Below are 20,292 nucleotides of genomic sequence, written 5' to 3'. Positions count from 1 at the left end.
TGTGTTGGGGCATCATACAACTTCATTGAAAATGAAGGTGACTCCAGTGTCAGATGATTTCTCAATGTCGTGTCAACATGACAGAGACATTGTCACTTCAAGATTCTGTTCCCAATCTTCGCATTAAGCACACTTGTTTTAAATAGGATACAGCTACTTCACACACTGCCTGTCTGTCTATGGTTACAGTAAAGTATCTGTTTTGGAAGTGAATAATTTCAAGGAAAGTTGCCATTGCTTGGCTGCCACTATGTCCAGACCTCTCAGTCTGTGACTACTTTTTGTGGGTACATCTGAAGAGTGTTATTTACCTGATAAACCTTGCCAAGCACAAGATTCAGACTGAAGAACATAAACTGTGTTGCACTGTGCAAAATGGACAGCACTTAAATGACATAATTCTTAATAAGTTACACCTTGCAAAATTTCCACTCAGCCCAAATAAAATTATATAATATTATAAACAGGAGAGGCTGCTGCTCACCACATACAGGAGATGTTGAGTCACAGACAGACACAAAAAAATGACGGCTTCCCAAACTTGTACAGAAACATGTATCTCGTGCCTTGTCTCTCCAGTCACCTACCTTTTCCCACATCCCCACCGTCTGGCCAGAAAGGAGCACTCCCCTCATGACTCAGTACCACATAGGACTAGAGGAACTGAATCACATTCTACACCAGCATTTGAGCTATCTCTCATCATGGCCATAAACGAGGAATATCATGCCCACTATTCTTCGCACATCACCAACAGTGGTATTCTGCTACACTGCAACTACTGTAATTGTTCTACGTGGGCACGACAACCAGTAAGCTATCTGTCTGCATGAATGGCCACTGACAAACTGTGGTCAAGAGACAGCTGGACCAGCCAGTTGCTGAACATCCTGCCAAACACTATGTTCTTCACCACAATTAGTGCTTCACAGCCTGTGCCATCTGGATCCTTCCTACCAACACCAGTTTTTCTGAACTACACAGGTATGAACTATCCCTGCAATATATTGTACATTCCCGTAACCTTCCTGGCCTCAACCTTCAGTAAGCTGTCCTTCACTCACATATCCCCTTTCCTGCTACCACTCCAGCACTACACAGTCTTCTATTCCACCACTGTATCCACTAGTGTCTTTCTCTCTGTACCTAGAAGCCCTACCCTGTACCCACTACATGCCTGCATGTACCCCCCCCCCCCCCCTCCCGCTACACCTCCCCCTACTCACCCCAGCCTCTTCCTTCATTCACGATACAGATTGCTTCTCCTATCATGTGCAGCTGCTCAAAGTTGGGCCTTAGCGGCCACAAACAATGGTCATGTGTGTATGTATGTGAGTTGTGCTTGATTGAATATATGTGTGTGTTTTTTCTACTCTAAGAAGGACTTTTGGCTGAAAGCTCATATGCGTAGCAGTCTTTTATCTGTGACTCACCATTTCCTCCACATGGTGAATAGCAAACTATCCTTTTCATAATATTAAACAACCAGGATGAAATGTAACAATATTATGAAGAGGATAGCTGCTACTCACCATATAGCGGAGATGCTGAACAACAACAAAAAGACTTCTGGGAAGTGAGCTTTTGGACAACAAGGCTTTTGTCAAAAATAGACAATGGCTGTCGGAGACTGTGGTCACGTGTATGAGAGTTGCGTTTGTGTGTGTGTGTGTGTGTGTGTGTGTGTGTGTGTGTGTGTGTGTGTGTGTGTGTGTGTGTGTGTGTATTTTTTCAACAAAGGCCTTGTTGGCTGAAAGCTCACTTTCCAACAGTCTGTCTGTTGTGCCTGTCTGCAACTCAGCATCTCCTCTATGTTGTTAGTAGCTACTATCCTTTTCATAATGTTATTCTTTTTTATAATATTATTGATATTCCATCCTGGATCTTTCAAATACAAGTTATGTCAGTTTACTTCAATTTTTCTAATTATTTCAAATATTCTTGTTTCTCTACACTTCACTGTATAATAAATAGTTACATATGTCTGTCAATAGATATTTTATATTGTATTCATGTAGCGAATGCACCCCATGTCACTGGCAGATGTGGTGACAGGCACGAGATGCAGGAGGGGGCTCTGAGAGTAAAGAGCAGGCATTCTGTTGCAGGCAGCCATGAGGGCAACATGTTTGTATTGTGTGGTACTACCAGTATGTTTTAATAAATGTGTTTAGTGCAAGTGAAACATTTACCTTAATCTGTCATGACTTAAATTCAAAAATTTTACAGTTATTTCTTTAAAAACTGAAGCAGAATATCATAAAGTAAGGAATACATCCAGTATAATTCTGTTGTCAATGGAAAACACACATCATCATACAACTTAGAAAAAATACCCCTACTGGCTCTGGAAAAAAAGCAAAGAAAAAGAATCAAGTTCAATAGCTAAGATACATTCATCTTGTTTGTGTTCTGTGTTCATGCTTGCTTCCCATACTGAAGGGCTGTCTTTAGACAAACCATTGTTTGGATTCCAATGGATTTGTTATTGTTATATGTTTTTAAATACTAATGTTACGTTAATATATTGGAAAACACTTTTGTTTTATGTAAACAGATAACAATATGCATGTGGTTGTTGGCGTGTGATTCCTCATCCCAATTCAAGACAAAAATGTATCTAGCAAAACCTAGTCCCACCAACTGGTTTAACAGAAATGTGATTAAAAAAAATTTGATTCTGGCAACTTCGTATTCATGGGTGACATGTGGGCAATAATGGTTGTTGTGGAGGTTGAAAATACCTTCATGAGTGAAGCCAAATTCATCAGTCCATATCACATTATTTATAAAATGTTTGTTATCTTCCACTTGGTGTAAAAGCCATTTATAAAACTGTACTTCTTGAATGAAGTCTTCTGGCTGCTGGTGTTGAGTTAATGTGTAATGATATGGGTACAGTTCTTCACCAATCTTTCAGATATCGGGAACTGCCTTGCAATATCCTGGGTACTTCACCGAGGTGATTGATGAGAGGTTTCAAGAATCAGTTCTTCCGTTTGAGGAGTACATCTAGTCCTTGGAGAACTTCAGTCCATTTCTTGTGGACGAAGTTTATTGGTTTCTCGAAGGCCTTACTCCAGGCAATGAAAAACATTTTCATCAGTAAGGCACTTTTGAGGATACCATGCAGCGCATGCACGAGCAGCAGCTCGGTTATTGGATGTACCCAGCCCCAAAAGCATATCGACATATTCATTGTCTGTGTACTACTTTGGGAAGTGACCCTACATGAACTTGACGCAACCAGTTATGCTAGTGTACTATGGGGTTAGTAGACACTTGCATGAAGTTTAATGGATTCCACTGTCAAATGACAAAATGATGTATTGCTTATGAACAACAAGAACCAGGGATGGAAGTCTAAAAAATAAAAAAAGGATCCCAATGAAGATTCGAACCATTGCTCCATGTGGCAGAAGTGGGTTTGATGTCCCAGCAGGCTACCCAGTGACTATGATAGTTGGTATGGTATTGTGGGATGACATGTGTTCCTCTGTAGACTCCAACACACTGCATGGTATGACAATGGTGCCAGCTCCTAATTTTCAGACGTGTGTTTTCAAAATGCATCCAATCTGATTTTGCTAGATAAACTTTTGTCCTGAATTTGGATGAGGAATCCAATGCTGACCTCCAAGTGCTGCATTTTTTCTTCACCATATAAAGCAAGCATGTTTACATTGTTTCTCTGAAGGTATCTGATACTGGTGTAATTTGTTTCACAATGTATCTCAAGTAACTGACTTTCCACCAAACTTTACATGGACATAAATGTAGAAAGAAATACAAACAAATGCATACTGAAAATTTAGTCTGTAACACAAGGAGAAATTTTATGCTGGGTAGTAAATGCTTCCTCTATTATTTACACATTTATTTCTTGGGGTGAAATATGAAAATTAATAAGAAATCCTAACAGATTACTTTAACAGCACCCATCATCCAGGCTGACTCTTGCTCTTTGAGAAAAGCAATTTTGAGATCAGGTGATTTTGAAACAAAATGACATTGTTTTACTAAATTTCAAGAGTTTTTACAACTTTTAAGAGAAACAGCACAGTTATGGCAGCATTAACAGTACTCAGTAGAACAAATGCTACTGTTGGGAAGAGTTCCTTTTTGTGTCTGCTTTTCATTTCTTGACTTTTTGCCACCCCTCTTCCCTGTATTGTCATACCTTCTAAGTACAGTATAATAAATATAGGGGAACAGTACTGGTGCTGAGAGATAACATTGGGAAATGGTCAACACTCATTTTCATGAATAATCCTGAGAACATTCATTTAGGTCAGTGAATGCAGATTAAATCTTACCTCCCTGGCTGCATGATGTATCTTGCACTGTGCACATAAACGAGCTGCATAACATGGCCGGTCAACACTTATTCTGCGGTGCCTCTTCCCACAGTTTGTACATCTGTGAATGTATGTACAGCCATGAGTAAATTTTCTCACTTCATACACCCCCCCCCCCTTTACCCCATTTTTCTTTACAAAAGACCAACATGTATCAATTTACTACGTAAAATTTAACAGTTCATCCATGCACTGATGAATGCACTGCCATTCTACAGCTAATTTCCTTCTTCTTCTTCTTCTTCAGTCTTCAATAAAATAATATAGAGAAATTATGTGTAAATTTTAAAAATGTGAAGACTTCTACACAAAGGACCATGCATGTGACCTGCAAATTAACTTTCCTAATTTCCTGGAAGTGTATGCAACGAAAAGCAGCTATGATTCAAAACTGTTTTCTTCACTTTTGTGCTCATAAGCAGGGGTTCCAATTTTAATGAAGTCCTCCTTTCCAAGTGTCGGTTGTAAGTATAGAGCTCATACGTCAAAGTATGTAACAAGATAAAAGGCATCAGTGAGTTAACAGAACAAGATAGAGTAGCATGTATGGAAAAGGTGTGACTTTGTAGGATATTTCATTGTTCCTCACGTAGTCATGAAAGTACAGGGGCTTATATACTGTGATTAAATCTTTCAGTGTACTTTTGTAATGTAAATTTATATGTGGTGGCTGTGTTTAGATTATGTAACTACATTTTATTGCAGCAGGTGTACAGTTCATAAAAACGTTTGTTTGTCAAACAACAGAAACTCCAGGTTGGAATACCAACAATATAAGGAAAAGATAAGAGTGCTGTTTGCCACAAAGGCCACACCTAAAGGTGCAGACAGGCACAATGAAAATACACTTACACATAAACTTCAGCCAAAGCCTTTGTCAGAAAAGGAAACACACACACACACACACACACACACACACACACACACACACACACACACACATATTCACTCAAGCAAGCACATTTATTCATACAAGCAAGCACATCTCATGCTCACATGACCACAGTCTCCAACAGCTCGGACTGGAACACATTACAGTCTGAGCTGCTGGAGACGGCAGTTATGTGTGCGTGAGGTGTGCTTGCTTGTTTGAATGAATGTGTGTGTTTCCTTTTCTGATGAAGGCTTTGGCTGAAAGCTAATGTGTGAGCATCTTTTCATTGTGCCTGTCTGCAACTTAATGGATTCACTGCTTAATTTTGCTTGCACTGATGTGGTGACGTAGCTCAAATTTAGAGTAACTGACTGATCACAGAGATAACTAGCAGATTTTCATTTCATGGCATAGGAATTCATTTTCATTTTTCTATGTTTTAAAATACAGAAAAAAGAAAATCTGTTCCTAAACCATAAAATTAAATCCCATTTTTCATCCACGTGATCACAGGTAGTCAATTACACTCAATATAAAAACATGTAAGGTTGGTAATATAAATAACACTAACTGGATATCAATTGTAATCTTAGTTCAGAAAATGAAACCAGTTCAAGAATCTGCTAAATTTGGATCGGATGAATGAGTTTCAGTGTTGTTCTAAATTAGCACGATACAAATTCTGCAACACCACTAAATCAGCTATTGACACAGTTATTCTAATTTGATAGCAGATATAAATCGTACCTCACAGCTACACAGTATTTACTACTGAAGGTTTTGTGTTGTAGAGATGGAAGAAAATACGTGGAAAAAATTTCTCAAATTTCTTTACAAAACTCTTCACAGCTGAGCTGTATTCAGTTAATTACTATATGTAGATTAGTAATGAGGTTAAAAAAGACTGGCAAAAAAGGTGCTTCTTTCTAAATGTTTATTATAAATTTAAGTCCGGATTTTTTTCTGTTTAAAGTAAAACTGATTGAGATTGGAAAGGGTGGAATACAAGTGAAGGTATTTAAGAGCCAGAACAGCAGCCCTCTGGGTCTTTCATTCATAGCCTTTTGCTTGTGGTCTTGGGCTTAATATCTGAGTACTAACTTGGCTGCTGCTGTGAATGACACATAGTAATTTTTCAGTGAGAGTTTTAGCAATAATCTAACAGCAGTTTTGTTCTGTGGCTGTGTACGTTTCCTGAATCTAATATTAAAATTTCTATTCCTCTGCCCAATATAAAATTTGTCACAATCATCCCACTCCGTACTTTGAAGACACTTGAATTTGAAACCTATTACACATGTTACCTATTTTGTGTCAAAGCCAAAGTTTTAGAGTGTTCTTTAACTGAAAAATAGATGTGATGGTTGTGTTCTTAAATTTTTTCTCTAGCTGTTGAGAAACTTTTCCATAGTGTGTCATCTGGACAAAAATTTTCTTATTCTTTGTCTAACAATAGACACACAATATTCTGAAACTTCAGCTCAGACACAAGACAGGTAACAAACATTAACTTTTCGAATTCAGGCATCTATAAAATACAGTATGATGGGCTGTTGTAGTTCTTGCACAGCCTGTTTTCTGACCCCATCTATTGATTGTTTCGCAACCTCCATTTAAACCACCCTTATAGTCAGTCAGTTAGTTAGTTAGTTGCGTGTTCCATTGATCAATCACACGGTACGGTAGCCATTATGATGTGTAACGTGTCAAGTGCACAAGAAATGCACATATGAAACAAAATTTTTTAACATATATATTACAATACAAAGTTAAAGATTAATATTTCTATTATTTACCCCATTCCCTTAAATCGCACAAAATCCATATACTATATTTATAGATTTATTTATTCCTATTTAAGAATTCATCTATGATATAGAAGGAGTTGTCAAGGAGATATGATTTCAATTTATTTTTGAAGCTATTACTGCTGTCGGTCAGACACCTTATTTCATCTGGTAATTTGACGAAAATTTTTTATAGCACCATATTTTACCCCTTTCTGTGCCAAAGATAGGTTGAGCAAAGGATAGTGTAAGTCCTTCTTCTTTCTGGTATTATAATCATGAATATCACTGTTGTTTTTAAACTGATTCATGTCGTCGAGAACAAATTTAATTAATGAGAAGATGTATTGTGAGGCTGTTGTAAGAATTCCCAATCTTTTAAAAAGATGCCTACAAGATGTGTAACTATGAACCCCACACATTATTCTAACCACTTTCTTTTGAGCAGTGAATACTTTTTGTCCAAATGTGGAGTTACCCCAAAATATTGTTCCACGTGACTTCAGAGAGTAAAAGTATGTTAGCTTACTAACATGTATCTACATCATCAAAATTGGCAATTATTCGGATCGCAAAAATTGCTGAACCTAGTTGCTTTAGGAGATCCAAAATATGAATTTTCCAATTACAATTCTCATCTATATGTACACCCAAAAACTTGGTATGCTCTACCCTGTCTACTGACTTCCATTGATGTTATATTTATTGAAGGAACTGTACTTTTTGCAGCAGAAAATTGGATGTACTGTGTTTTTTCAAAGTTTAGAGCAAACCCATTTTCAGAAAACCAATTAATGACTTTTCCAAAGACCTTATTTGTACCATTTTCAATTGGACTTTCTTTTACTGGATTAATAATGATGCTTGTATCATCAGCAAACAGTGTCAGTTCAACTTCCTGTTTCAGATAGCAAGGGAGGTCGTTCACATATATCAAGAACAGAAGGGGAGCCATGATTGAACCCTATGGAACATGTAATGTAATTACACCCCAGTTAGATGAAGAGGCAAACTTATTTAAATCACTTCACCCATACAAGGACACTTTTTGCTTCATGTTCTGTAGTAAGACCCAAATAGAGAAGTAGGCTGAATCTCCAGGAGCGAGTTACAGGCACATTCTATGCATCATCTTATTCTTTGACACTCCTTTAAACAATTTTTCGGTTTCATGGAGGTATGTTCCATGAATGCAACTAATTGAAGGCAGTTTTTTTTTATTGCCATGCCCGTTAAATGAAAATAACAATCAATACAAGATCTCTTACAGGTGTAGTTCAGAGGTCATGTTCTACTGTCAGTTCCAATCTAAAAATTCGAGACGACAAAGTTTATATGTACTTTTTCTGTCATTAAAGCCTACTTAATTCCATACATACAAAAATTACAAAGATTGTAAATTGATACACAAGAGTGGTAAAAACTATGTGTGTCCGAGAAAGTGGCCATTTAGGTGCTGCTACTTGGGGATGGAGCAGGTGTTCCCTTCAGCTGTCCGCTGTGCCCATTTATAAATACAGCCTAACAGGCAGTGTCCCAACTTGACTTTACTTCACACCCAGCTACCATACGGTCCACGTCAGTCAAACGCCGGCTTAGCACTGTCTTGAGTGACGTCACAGCCAGGCCGCAACTAAATGCATGTTCTGAGTACGAATAGGAAGTGAACTTGCGAGGACTGTAAACCATCCTGGATTGCTTAGATCTCACAAAGTAACTGTTTGAATGTCACCTGTAATGTTAAGAAAACTGCATGGCAACTGATGAAATTATTTTCCACTTTTTTGGTGGGCAATTAACTTTGATTATTAGAAGTCATGGCAAAAGACCATTTAATGGCAACTTACCATAGAAGTCGCCTCTGGACTGCTCATAATGCTGTTTATGATAGAGATATCATTATTATTGTTATTATTAGTATTATTACTATTATTATCAGGAATATTCCTATGTTGTGCGTATGAAATTTTCTTAAATATAACTGAATCAGTTAGAATTCAAAACTTTTATTTATAATTACAGTTCCTGATCCCACTGAGTAAACAGAGTAGAAATGTTTCTTTCAGTGAACAAAAGAAGAATGTGGACTTGCAGACTGTAAACTATGGTCATTGCTTTCTGGCTGACCACAAAAGTAGTTTTCAGGTTCTCGTTTAGGGTGCCCTTCAACATATACTGAAGGGTTAGTTTAGCGCGAATTTGTGAGACGGGGACAAACTGTTAATTGATGGTATTATTGGGATGTGTTGTGAAGCCTGCGAGAACATGTGGTGAGACAATTCGTGGCTCTTGCATCACAATAACACACCTGCACATTCATTCCTGTTGGTACGCGACTCTTGCACACAAAATGAAATCACTGTGCTGCCTCAACCTCTGTACTCTCCAGACCTGGCTCCTGAGGACTTTATTTAATTCCAAAGTTGAAAACCCTGTCAGAAGGATGAAGATTTGCAATGTTAGGCAAGATAAAAGAAATTCACAAACAGCACTTCGAGCAACCCAGCAAGAAGTGTACCTAGACTGCTTCCGGAAGTGGAAATGGCTTTATGAGCGGTGTATCAATTGTGGAGGAGAGTATTTCAGAGGAGACCACGCACAATAATTAAAAGGTAAGCATAGAAACATTTTGTGGACAATGTTTTGAAGAGAGCTTGTATGCATAAGCTAACTTTCGTACACTCTTTTCGTTACGCATTTCTGTGACCCAGCATCTCCGCTATATGGTGAGTAGCAACTATCCTTTCCATAATATTATTAATTTCCATCCTGTATTTTCCATTGTTTGACTCTGTCACATAATTTTTATATTCATATAAAGTTAATAAACTGTGAAATAATTATTTTTATCATATTGTACAAAGCTAGTTATGTTACTTTGATTAGAGGTAAAATATTTAAATACCAAGTAGGATCTGATGACAACCAAAGACCTCCGTCTCCTATAAAATAAAAAGTATTTTTCCAAGTCTCATACATGGTAACAGATTTGCAGTCATAGCTCATAAAAGAAAGTAAGTGTTTCAGCTCTCTAGTTCTCATTTGATGGAATCAGATCAGACACAGTTTTCAATACTTCTGTATGGATCAAGAAACAAACTCCAATTAACTGAGATTCACACCACTGCTTATTTGCACTCTAATGATTTTACGTAATATTTTTGATAGTTTTATTTTTCAGGCAGTCTGTGAGTCTGCAAATAGTATGAATTTTGCTTGAAACAAAATTCCATAATTTCTTTCTGCAAATGGTTGCATACTGGTAGATACTTCTTGTTGTCAATTACAAAATAAATAAACTAAGCAACATATATAAGAAGAATATTTTAAAAATTCATTCACTGCTTCATTCTTAAGAAGAGTGTTGCACGATTAAACACCGAGTTACTTTCACATAAAAAAAATCTTGCTATAGTATACAAATTTTCTAGACCATACATGGCGCAAAACGTCATTAAGTTCAAAAGATTTCCAAGAGTAACTAAAAGATTATGGTGTATTAAGATACTGTACAATACACAATTCAAAATAATTTTTTATATCCAGATGCATCAGTAAGGCCAACTAAACAATAAGACTGTAGTACCTACCCAAAGGAAAGTAATCCTCAAATGTTACATTTAAAGTATGAAAGCTCAAATACTATTTACCTTATTGTGTTGGCCGCATACTCCATCTTCTGATGCAGCTGAGACAGCAAGTCATTTAATTCACTCCACGCTTGTTCCACCTGTTGTGTTTCAGCTACTCTCCGATCATATGCTTTACGCCGTTCCTTTATAGATTGAAACAAGATGATCAGTATCTCATTGTCTTCATGTTAATGGTGCCTACGACTACACAAAAAAATATAGCAGAAATTACATGTCGGAACTTCTAATTAAGTAACACTGTTCAAATAATAATAAAGATTTCCTTTGCTTTGAATTTTTTTCTGACATCTTTATACAACTGGAAAACAATATTTTCTATTCCATTATTAAATGAAGGTACATTCTCTTCATTTGTTATGCACTTCTTCTAATTAATAATCTTAAAGTAGTTAAAGAAATATAACAACACTGGAACCAATTAGGGAATGGTCCAACCTGACACGTCAAAATTTGCCCTGTAATTTTTTATACAAGAAGAATATGCTTCAAGAAAGACACTGTCAAAATGTTAGCAACTATGATGCACTGCAAGTATTTAAAAAAACAAGTTGAAAGTTGATAAATTCACAGCTCACCAGGTGGCTGGCGAATTGTACATCCCTACTGGAGCTGTAGCAAACCGTACATGCACAACATGACAGGTGTGTACCTTTGGTTGATGGCACATTGATAAACAAATAACATAACTCTGAGAGACTGTAATTTGTAAAGCCAATTTTGTTTTCAACTCATTTAATACCCAAAGTAATTACCTGCTGCTTTTGCGGTAGATGGAGATTAAACTGAATTAATACACACTATGTGTAAGGCTTAATGTTAAGGAGCATGCAAACCCAGTTTTGTTTCGTAAAATATGACCATGAACCATATAAAGGGAAAAAAGTATTTACCCAAAGTAATAAATACGTGCCAAAATAAAACTCACAAAACTGTGGAGAAAAAGAAAAAAAAGAAAAAATATCCACAAGATATAATGTAAGGGTAATCACAAAATCCCATTACCACCATTAATAACTGGCACAAAACAACTAACTTGAGTTTTCTTGAGGTATGAGAGCTGTTTGTGAGAAGCAATGCACTGTTAATGATAGTGATCTACAAGACTGGATCCTCCGAAATGCATTTGAGATGAACATTGTTGATTTAAAGCCTTCTACGACCTAGTTAAACAGATTCAAGAAATCATACAGTATATGAAGTTACAGAGCAACAAGGTTTATTTCAAGTAAAAGTGTAGAGGAGATGCCATTAATTCCTAGCTGACATGAAGATGAAGTTTGCTGTGTCTAATGCTGATAAGCCAAGTTTCATGACGGAACTGCGAGCAACCCACACTAGATCATCTCCAGGCGAAAAAAGACAGAGTGTGCCGTGCAGTCAATTAACTCTTAACCTGTGAGTTACTTGTATTGGGCACAGTTTGTGAGTTGACGTCTACCACACCACTTTGCTTTATTGTTTCCTCACATTTACAGAAATCTCAGATCGGGTATCCTGATTGTACAACATAATATATAAAACTCTATATATGTACACTTTATACAACTTGCTTTCATTGAGCTTAACAAAATTCACAGAAAATTACTCTTATTGATTTAAACCTTTGTACCAAGTTTACTGTATTAGTAAAATTATTACGTAATTTACTGCATATTTAGAGGTGAATGGGTTCAACTGAATGATTAAATACTGGGTTTAATATAACGTATTCTGGCTTTTTACATTTTTACAGTAATCCGAGTATTTCTTACCGCTGATGTGCAACAGTGATGTTTTGTAAAGAATAGAAGAAACACATGTGTATTATATTCATAGCTATTGTTCTGTTATAAAGAAAACATGAAAGTTCACTTACCAATGCTTGTGGTGAACAACTCAAAGAATCAATACTATTATTTTGTAAACAAAAGAATACATATTTTTGCGACAATGAAAACTGCTTGTGCTTCACAGTTGTGCAGCAAATTGTTTACAACATTTTTATGCATTTAAGATACACTGTATTTTTACACAGAAAACAAATATGTCTTCCTCTTCTTATGAGGTTCGCACAAGGAGTAGGTTCTCCTCTTTTCAAGTTTTTCTTTTATTGTGTAAGAAATCATCTCTTCTGATACCCCCAGGACTTTTTGAATACACACCTGGAGTTCACGATTTATTTTCGTGTCATTCAATCTTCTTTCTAGTTGAGGACTGACAACAGCTTTGGCCAGGTTCTTCATGAAGTAAAGCTTGGTTGTCTGTGAGTTATGTTTGAAGGAGTTATATACTATACATGGATAGAGAGCTCTAATGTCCAGAATCTGGTAAAATATTGCCATCATCTAGTAAGTCAACCACTACAGTAATTGGTGAACTTCTCGTTCAGAGAATCTACTCCTCCTTTGGTGAGGTCATAAAATGCTATCAGGTCTGGTTTCTGAGTGGTGGTGTCAACAGACACATCATAGACGCATAGATGATAAAACAATCACTACCTTGTTCTTTTTTGGCATGTAAGAGGCTACAGTCTAGTTCTTCTTCTTGTTTTTTAATACAAATTGACAGGAACATACTTCTCCCGATTTACTGGGGAGGAATTCAATTGGTATCTCTCTTTTTTGCCTCATTGTCCCAACATAATTCAGTCTTGGTCTTCATGATATCCATAAGCTCTATAGAAGAAAACCAATTGTCCCTGGTGATGTTCCTATTTGTTCCTTGTATAGGCTTCAATAGGCTTTTTACTGACTCTTTTCATTTTGAGAATTTTAGTTCTTATTCTGAAAGGGTATCTCCATGAGAATTTTTACCACCGCAGATATATCCATCCAAAAAATACCCATTTCCAACACCTGAACAACACATCAGTTTTATGCCATACTTGGCAGGTTTCTTAGGCACGTGTAATTTGAACTTCGAAAATAGTTCTGAAATTGGAGCTGTAGAATCTGTTTTCTTCTTCTCTTCTCTGGTAGCGGCACTGTCAAAGCACAGCACTGAAAGAAGTATCGCTCACGGCACATCGAAAAATATCTCTACCGTAACCACTGTTGCAAAAACTGCCCTACTACTATTGTGATTTGACTTCAGTGCAGCAGAATACATTAAAGGTCACAACAAAGTGCAGAACTCTAATGCCTATGTCATGCATATCAGTGCAGTGCGGAATTTTATATTTTTGCCCTTCAATTCCAGTTTTCATGTTGGTCAAAGCTACTATTTCTTGTAGCATTTCTTCTGTGGGGGGAACAGATTTCAAACCACCTCAGGTTCAGCTGAATTTACTACTATACATGCTTGACTCTGTCTGGCAGCTGAAGAATGATATTGTGCTTTGTGTCCTGCATCTTGTGATAAAAGGTTCACAAGACCATTTAAACCTGTTTTTCCATAATAAACCTTACCACAAACACTGCTTATTGCAATATCCTTCCTTTCATCGGCCAAAATTTTGGGATCTTAATTATCATACATAACTCCACATAGAAGTCTTCATCATACTCGTCAACATCGCTTACGTCATTTAGGCATGACTGTATTACAGAACTGTACTGTGGATCACTTAGATGAATGCTACTATGCGCGGGCTTACCTCCACTCAACATAACATAGCTTGTGAGGTGCATCACACATACCGCACATGTTAATAATAATGGAACACTTATCACTCAGTAACAGCTGGAGATAAACTGAAACCTCAACAATTCTCATGGACATTAGTGCATAAGGTAGACAGAAGTTGGGACAGAAAACACAAAACAATATGTCAACGTAAAACTTTAGAATTACTGATTGGTAGGGGAGACCGCACTAGGGGAGACCGCACTTCATCAGTTAAGTGTTAATGCTGTGACACAATCAAATACAACAATGACAGTGATAAGTATGAGTGGATCACCATTTCTGCAGCTTTATATCTGTCTACAGGTATCTCAAGTCATATTAGGACAAAAAAAAGAAAAAAGAGAGAAGAAGAAGACTGTTTAGTGGCAGACATCTTATAATCAATCTATCAAAATCTGGAAAAATAGGAAAAAATAATTTTTAACATTTCATTCAAAATGATTTCTAACCAGTTACAAAAATTAACTCATTTTGTTAGACTCTTGGTCGGGACATAACAATACCTCCATCTCTAAAGAAGACAGCAGAAAGACTGTTGACATAATTCACATTCTACCCCGAACAACCAATGTGACTCTCCATAAAGAATTTTTTGACTGTGTTAAGTATTTTTAAGGAAATTATGGGAGAGTGTAATTTCCAACAGCTAGCTAAGTGTCATTTGACATCTATCAGGAGAGCAGTATTCTAAAATTCCAGTCTTTTGTGCATTATAAGTTCACATTGGCACGTTTTACAAATTGCTTAAAGTATGCTTGGTATGCAGCATAATAAATACAGCAACAACCAGGACCACTTCTTAGTCCACCACAATTCTGCTAAATAAAACTAGTAATTACCTCAATGTGCCTGAAAGCATACATTTTTCTTTTGTCAAGTGTGCCTAGTGTAAGGAAAATGTTTGTTTTCATCATTCAAATCATACTTTGCTTTATTGTGATGCCTATGGGGCACAAACAAGGAGCTGTTACATTGCTAACAAAATTTAGATTATCATACATAATCATAAATGTACATTGTCATAAGAACTATTCTACATGAATTGTTATAAAATGATGTGTGTGTAAGAAATACTTAATTTCAATATCATAAAGCCACGACTGATGGAAGTCATCTATAATGTAACAGCAAACACCGCATTGATTTATTTTCCCAGCAAACACCGCCTTGATTTATTTTCCCCTGCTATCACCTTTATAAGAATTACGTATTATACAGTTTAACTGGTGATGCAAACTGTCTCTCTTTCAAAACATTTATGATACATGATGTTTTTAAATGGTTTAGGTGTTTCGAATACCTTTTGCGTCACTACACATCGCTATGCTCTCGTCACAGCGAATCGGGTGCTAAGCAGGAAGGTCTGTACAAACCGCTGTCATAAGCAGCTCTTTGAGCGACATAAATGGGCAATTTCAACAATTTTTAAAAAATACTTGCAGTAAGTCTTAGCAGCTAAAATTTTGACAGTGCATTTCTTTCATTGCATTATTCCTGCATAAAAATTTCAGGGTGGGTTTTGACATGTCAGATTTGACCACTCCCTTGTAAGTTACAATCGTGTAACTTTGTTTTAGTGCATGCAGTCTGGAATGCCATGAATAAGTGCTGTAATTGTTGATTTTTGACTTGTGGTTTCATGGTTTATTTTTATTATAACTGATAAAGTGTCAAAATTACTTAAACTGGAAAGCATTGCTTGCTTTTGTATTACACCATTCTTAGACTGTTAAATAAATTTAAGTGAAGGCTGAACACTTCCACAATACTTTCTATCTTTTGTTAATGGCATCACAGAAGATTGAGTATTCTTGATTTCACTTATATCTGCAGTTCTTTTCAGTGTGTTATGAAATTCTCAGAGTGTTTTTAAATGATTGACATGCTCTGTAACCAATAATTTCTTTTGTGCTTGGTATTTCCAAACATATTCTTTTCAGTGTGTTATGAAATTCTCAGAGTGTTCTTAAATGGTTGACATGCTCAGTAGCCAATAAATTCTTTTGTGCTAGCTTTTTCCAAACATATTCAAGAAATTAGGAAGCAAGGATGTCTCTCACAAAAGACTGGAGATTACAAAAATTACAATGCAACTGAATATTAACTACTTTGTGGCAACAATGTTAATTTCTGAAAACATTCTGATAATAAGGAATCAGGGGCAACCTTAATCCCATGAGTTCTGTACATACAAATAAAATTGTAGAGTATTCACCATATTACTTCACTTATTTTTGTTTCATTCACTTATGACTTACAATGATGTACAAAATAACATGCACAGGCACATTTAAGTGTGTATGAATACAAAGCAACATAAGTTATTTACATACGCAAATTAGTGTCATATCATTCACAACCCTGAGGCAACACTGTATGATATTATATCTTACAATTTCTATTCCAAGCAATAGCTGAGGCATATAGCTGCACCCTTTCAAACATCATTACGGAATTTCAAATTTCATCTCAAATGGCTTTTAAATCTGGCATCTAATTTCAAGGTTTATAATGTGTTAATGGAGTGAGAGAGTGCTTCCTCATGGCAGAAAGGCATTTCTTCATCATGACCACACATTAATACTTCAACAATTCAATTACAAAATTTTTGCATTACTTGCAAGTACAGATTGATACGTGGTCAGCACAAAGACTGAGTTAAGAGTCCAGTACAGTGAATATTTCACAATGCTAACATACAAGAGGAAGTCACAAAGATCACTTCGTAGTTAACCTCCTGTTTGTTTGCAGGTACATGTCTACATCCCTGGCACAACTGACTGCAGACATATACCTGCAAACCAACAAAAGAATAATTATGTACTTTTTTTGAGGTTATAATTAAAACTTTATGACTACTTCTTGTATATGTTTACCCTCAAGTATGTGACTAACGTCACAATCTCCTAGAGATCAACAGTTTTCAAACTCATGGAAACAAAAGAGGGTGAAAAGTGGTTAATTGTATAGAAAGGAAGAACAGTAAGGAGGGACTTCAGGGACATGTAGAATGTTCTTTGAAATGGAAATAAGAGAATGACCAAACAAAAATCTTGACAAAACAGTTCATGGGTGAGCAACAAGAAGACAGTGTCCAATGGGCACAATTTTTGGGCAAAGGTTCATGTTGCCATTATAAAGTGTGCTGATGAACTCAATGCCTAGGAGCTGGCAACAGGTTTATATACGTCACCTCCTACGAGGTGCAGTCAAGTTCTAAGGCCTCCGATTTTTTTTTCTCCGGACTGGAAAGAGATAGAAACATGCGCATTGTTTTAAAATGAGGCCGCGTTCATTGTCAATACGTCCCAGAGATGGCAGCACCGTACGGCAGATGGAATTTTACCGCCAGCAGCAAGAATGAGAACTGTTTTAGATACTTAAAATGGCGACGTTTTCCTTACTTGAACAGCGTGCAATCATTCGTTTTCTGAATTTGCTTGGTGTGAAACCAATTGAAATTCATCGACAGTTGAAGGAGACATGTGGTGACGGAGTTATGGATGTGTCAAAAGTGCGTTCGTGGGTGCGACAGTTTAATGGAGGCAGAACGCCGTGTGACAACAAACCGAAACAACCCCGGGCTCGCACAAGCCGGTCTGACGACATGGTCGAGAAAGTGGAGAGAATTGTTTTTGGGGATCGCCGAATGACTGTTGAACAGATCGCCTCCAGAGTTGGCATTTCTGTGGGTTCTGTGCACACAATCCTGCATGACGACCTGAAAATGCGAAAAGTGTCATCCAGGTGGGTGCCATGAATGCTGATGGCCGACCACATGGCTGCCCGTGTGGCATGTTGCCGAGCAATGTTGATGCGCAACGACAGCAGGAATGGGACTTTCTTTTTGTCGGTTGTGACAATGGATGAGACGTGGATGCCATTTTTCAATCCACAAACAAAGCACCAGTCAGCTCAATGGAAGCACACAGATTCACCGCCACCAAAAAAATTTCGGGTAACCGCCAGTGCTGAAAAAATGATGGTGTCCATGTTCTGGGACAGCGAGGGCGTAATCCTTACCCATTGCATTCCAAAGGGCACTACGGTAACAAGTGCATCCTACGAAAATGTTTTGAAGAACAAATTCCTTCCTGCACTGCAACGAAAACATCCGGGAAGGGCTGCGCGTGTGCTGTTTCACCAAGACAACGCACCCGCACATCGAGCTAATGTTATGCAACAGTTTCTTCGTGATAACAACTTTGAAGTGATTCCTCATGCTCTCTACTCACCTGGTCTGGCTCCTAGTGACTTTTGGCTTTTTCCAACAATGAAAGACACTCTCTGTGGCCGCACATTCACCAGCCATGCTGCTATTGCCTCAGCGATTTTCCAGTGGTCAAAACAGACTCCTACAGAAGCCTTCGCCGCTGCCATGGAATCATGGCGTCAGCGTTGTGAAAAATGTGTACGTCTGCAGGGCGATTACGTCGAGAAGTAACGCCAGTTTCATCGATTTTGGGTGAATAGTTAATTAGAAAAAAAAATCGGAGGCCTTAGAACTTGAATGCACCTCATGCTCTGTACGAGGTTCACACGCAGGTGCACGCTACTGTCCAGCATCTCTCCTACTCCCCCCCCACCTCTCCTGCCACCAAGTGCCAAGCACAATTGAACTTACTCGAATCTTGATAGATTCTTTAGTTGCAAAGTCCCAGACGTTAGACATCTCTGTGAGAATCTTAAATGGTCATAATCCAATCCATGTAATTCTGTAGGCGATGTGACCTCCCCTTCTCTCTTTGCTCCATTTCTTTTGCTGACCTTTCCTCTTCTTTCTTCCTTCTTCGTACCGTGGCTATATCTCAGGGTTTTCAATGCAGAAAGGTAGTGAGAAGGTGGCACATGTGTGTGGTGCTTCACGATATCGTAGTGCTGTGAGGGAGCGTCACTTGTGCCTCTGGTTTGAGAAGACTGATGACTGAAGTACGAACATTTCTCAAAAGAAAAATAGGTATGTGCTCTCTTTTCTTTTAAAACTATAAATAGTAGCATAGCTAGTACTATCTATAGTTCTACTAAACTGAATGAGCGCGACACCATCGAAGTTTCAACCTCGGAAGAAGTTTATTAACACCAATTAGCTGAAATAAAAAAAAAACCTTCATCCAATCCAGAAGTCACCCACAGTTAGAGTAATTAGTTTTTGATTTGTGTAGAGGTCATTGATACTTAAAAGATCGTTTCAGTAATTCTATCACTGCCTGTTTATGAGTTTGCTAAGCAACGTATCAACAAGTTGACCATGCAATGATTAATATTTGTCATATCCTGGCAGCAAATCGCTTCTCGCTTGCTTTAAGCATCCAGATGATTACTATGCCACTCATATAAGTCTTTCATAGTTATTATCAAGTTAATGTCCGTAAATTGCGGTTAATGTTACTGAATCATACACGTGACAATAATGCCCAATATCCAGCCACATATCTTAAACTCCGCACAGATATTTGAGAATAAGCACGCGATTTGTTTTCACCAAACTCAGGCCGTGGTTTCCTAGAATAATTTTTAAATCAACTCCAGGTTGTAAATTAACAATTCTATGCTCATTCATGAAAGTTACACAAGATCCACACTCGACAACTACTTGATCACGCACTCGAGCAACACAGAAGTTTTTTTCTTACAAAGAGAAAACATATCATGCATAATGCGACAAGGTGATTTGCTAGGTCGAAACATATTTATATCTATCTCATTAAAACTCATTATCTATTAAATGTTGTACATAATTAAATTCTTTACTCTGCAAATAATCAATAAAATATAGAAATGAATTACATGTATATATATAAAAAAAAATCTCAAGTTGATATGACGTTATGGGTCACTACTTGTTTCGACTCCCCTACACTCACGTGACACAAAGTAGATCCGACTATATTGGACATACTCAAGTAATGCTACACATTGTAAGAAGCATCACTGCCTCTGCCCAACATACTGCATCCCACATTTACACTAAAGACTGTAATGCCTGGCGTATGCAGTCCTAACTGATCTTTGGA

At 37.3% G+C, this 20,292-nt stretch overlaps 1 protein-coding gene across 2 annotated transcripts in view; it reads right to left on the bottom strand.

Moving 5' to 3' along the window:
• The window catches only part of LOC126477457 (uncharacterized), a 195,624-nt gene that overhangs the window by 65,456 nt on the left and 109,876 nt on the right, over positions 1 to 20,292 (bottom strand). For both annotated transcript variants that reach the window (XM_050103617.1, XM_050103618.1), the window contains exons 7-8: positions 10,670 to 10,794; positions 4,317 to 4,419 (exon numbers count right to left, since the gene is read on the bottom strand). In XM_050103617.1, the coding sequence (XP_049959574.1) occupies positions 4,317 to 4,419; positions 10,670 to 10,794 (228 nt within the window). The remainder of the gene's footprint in view (positions 1 to 4,316; positions 4,420 to 10,669; positions 10,795 to 20,292) is intronic.

This window comes from Schistocerca serialis, chromosome 1, assembly GCF_023864345.2.
Source record: "Schistocerca serialis cubense isolate TAMUIC-IGC-003099 chromosome 1, iqSchSeri2.2, whole genome shotgun sequence".
Taxonomy (NCBI): domain Eukaryota; kingdom Metazoa; phylum Arthropoda; class Insecta; order Orthoptera; family Acrididae; genus Schistocerca; species Schistocerca serialis.
This window is presented reverse-complemented; position numbering and strand designations above follow the sequence as displayed.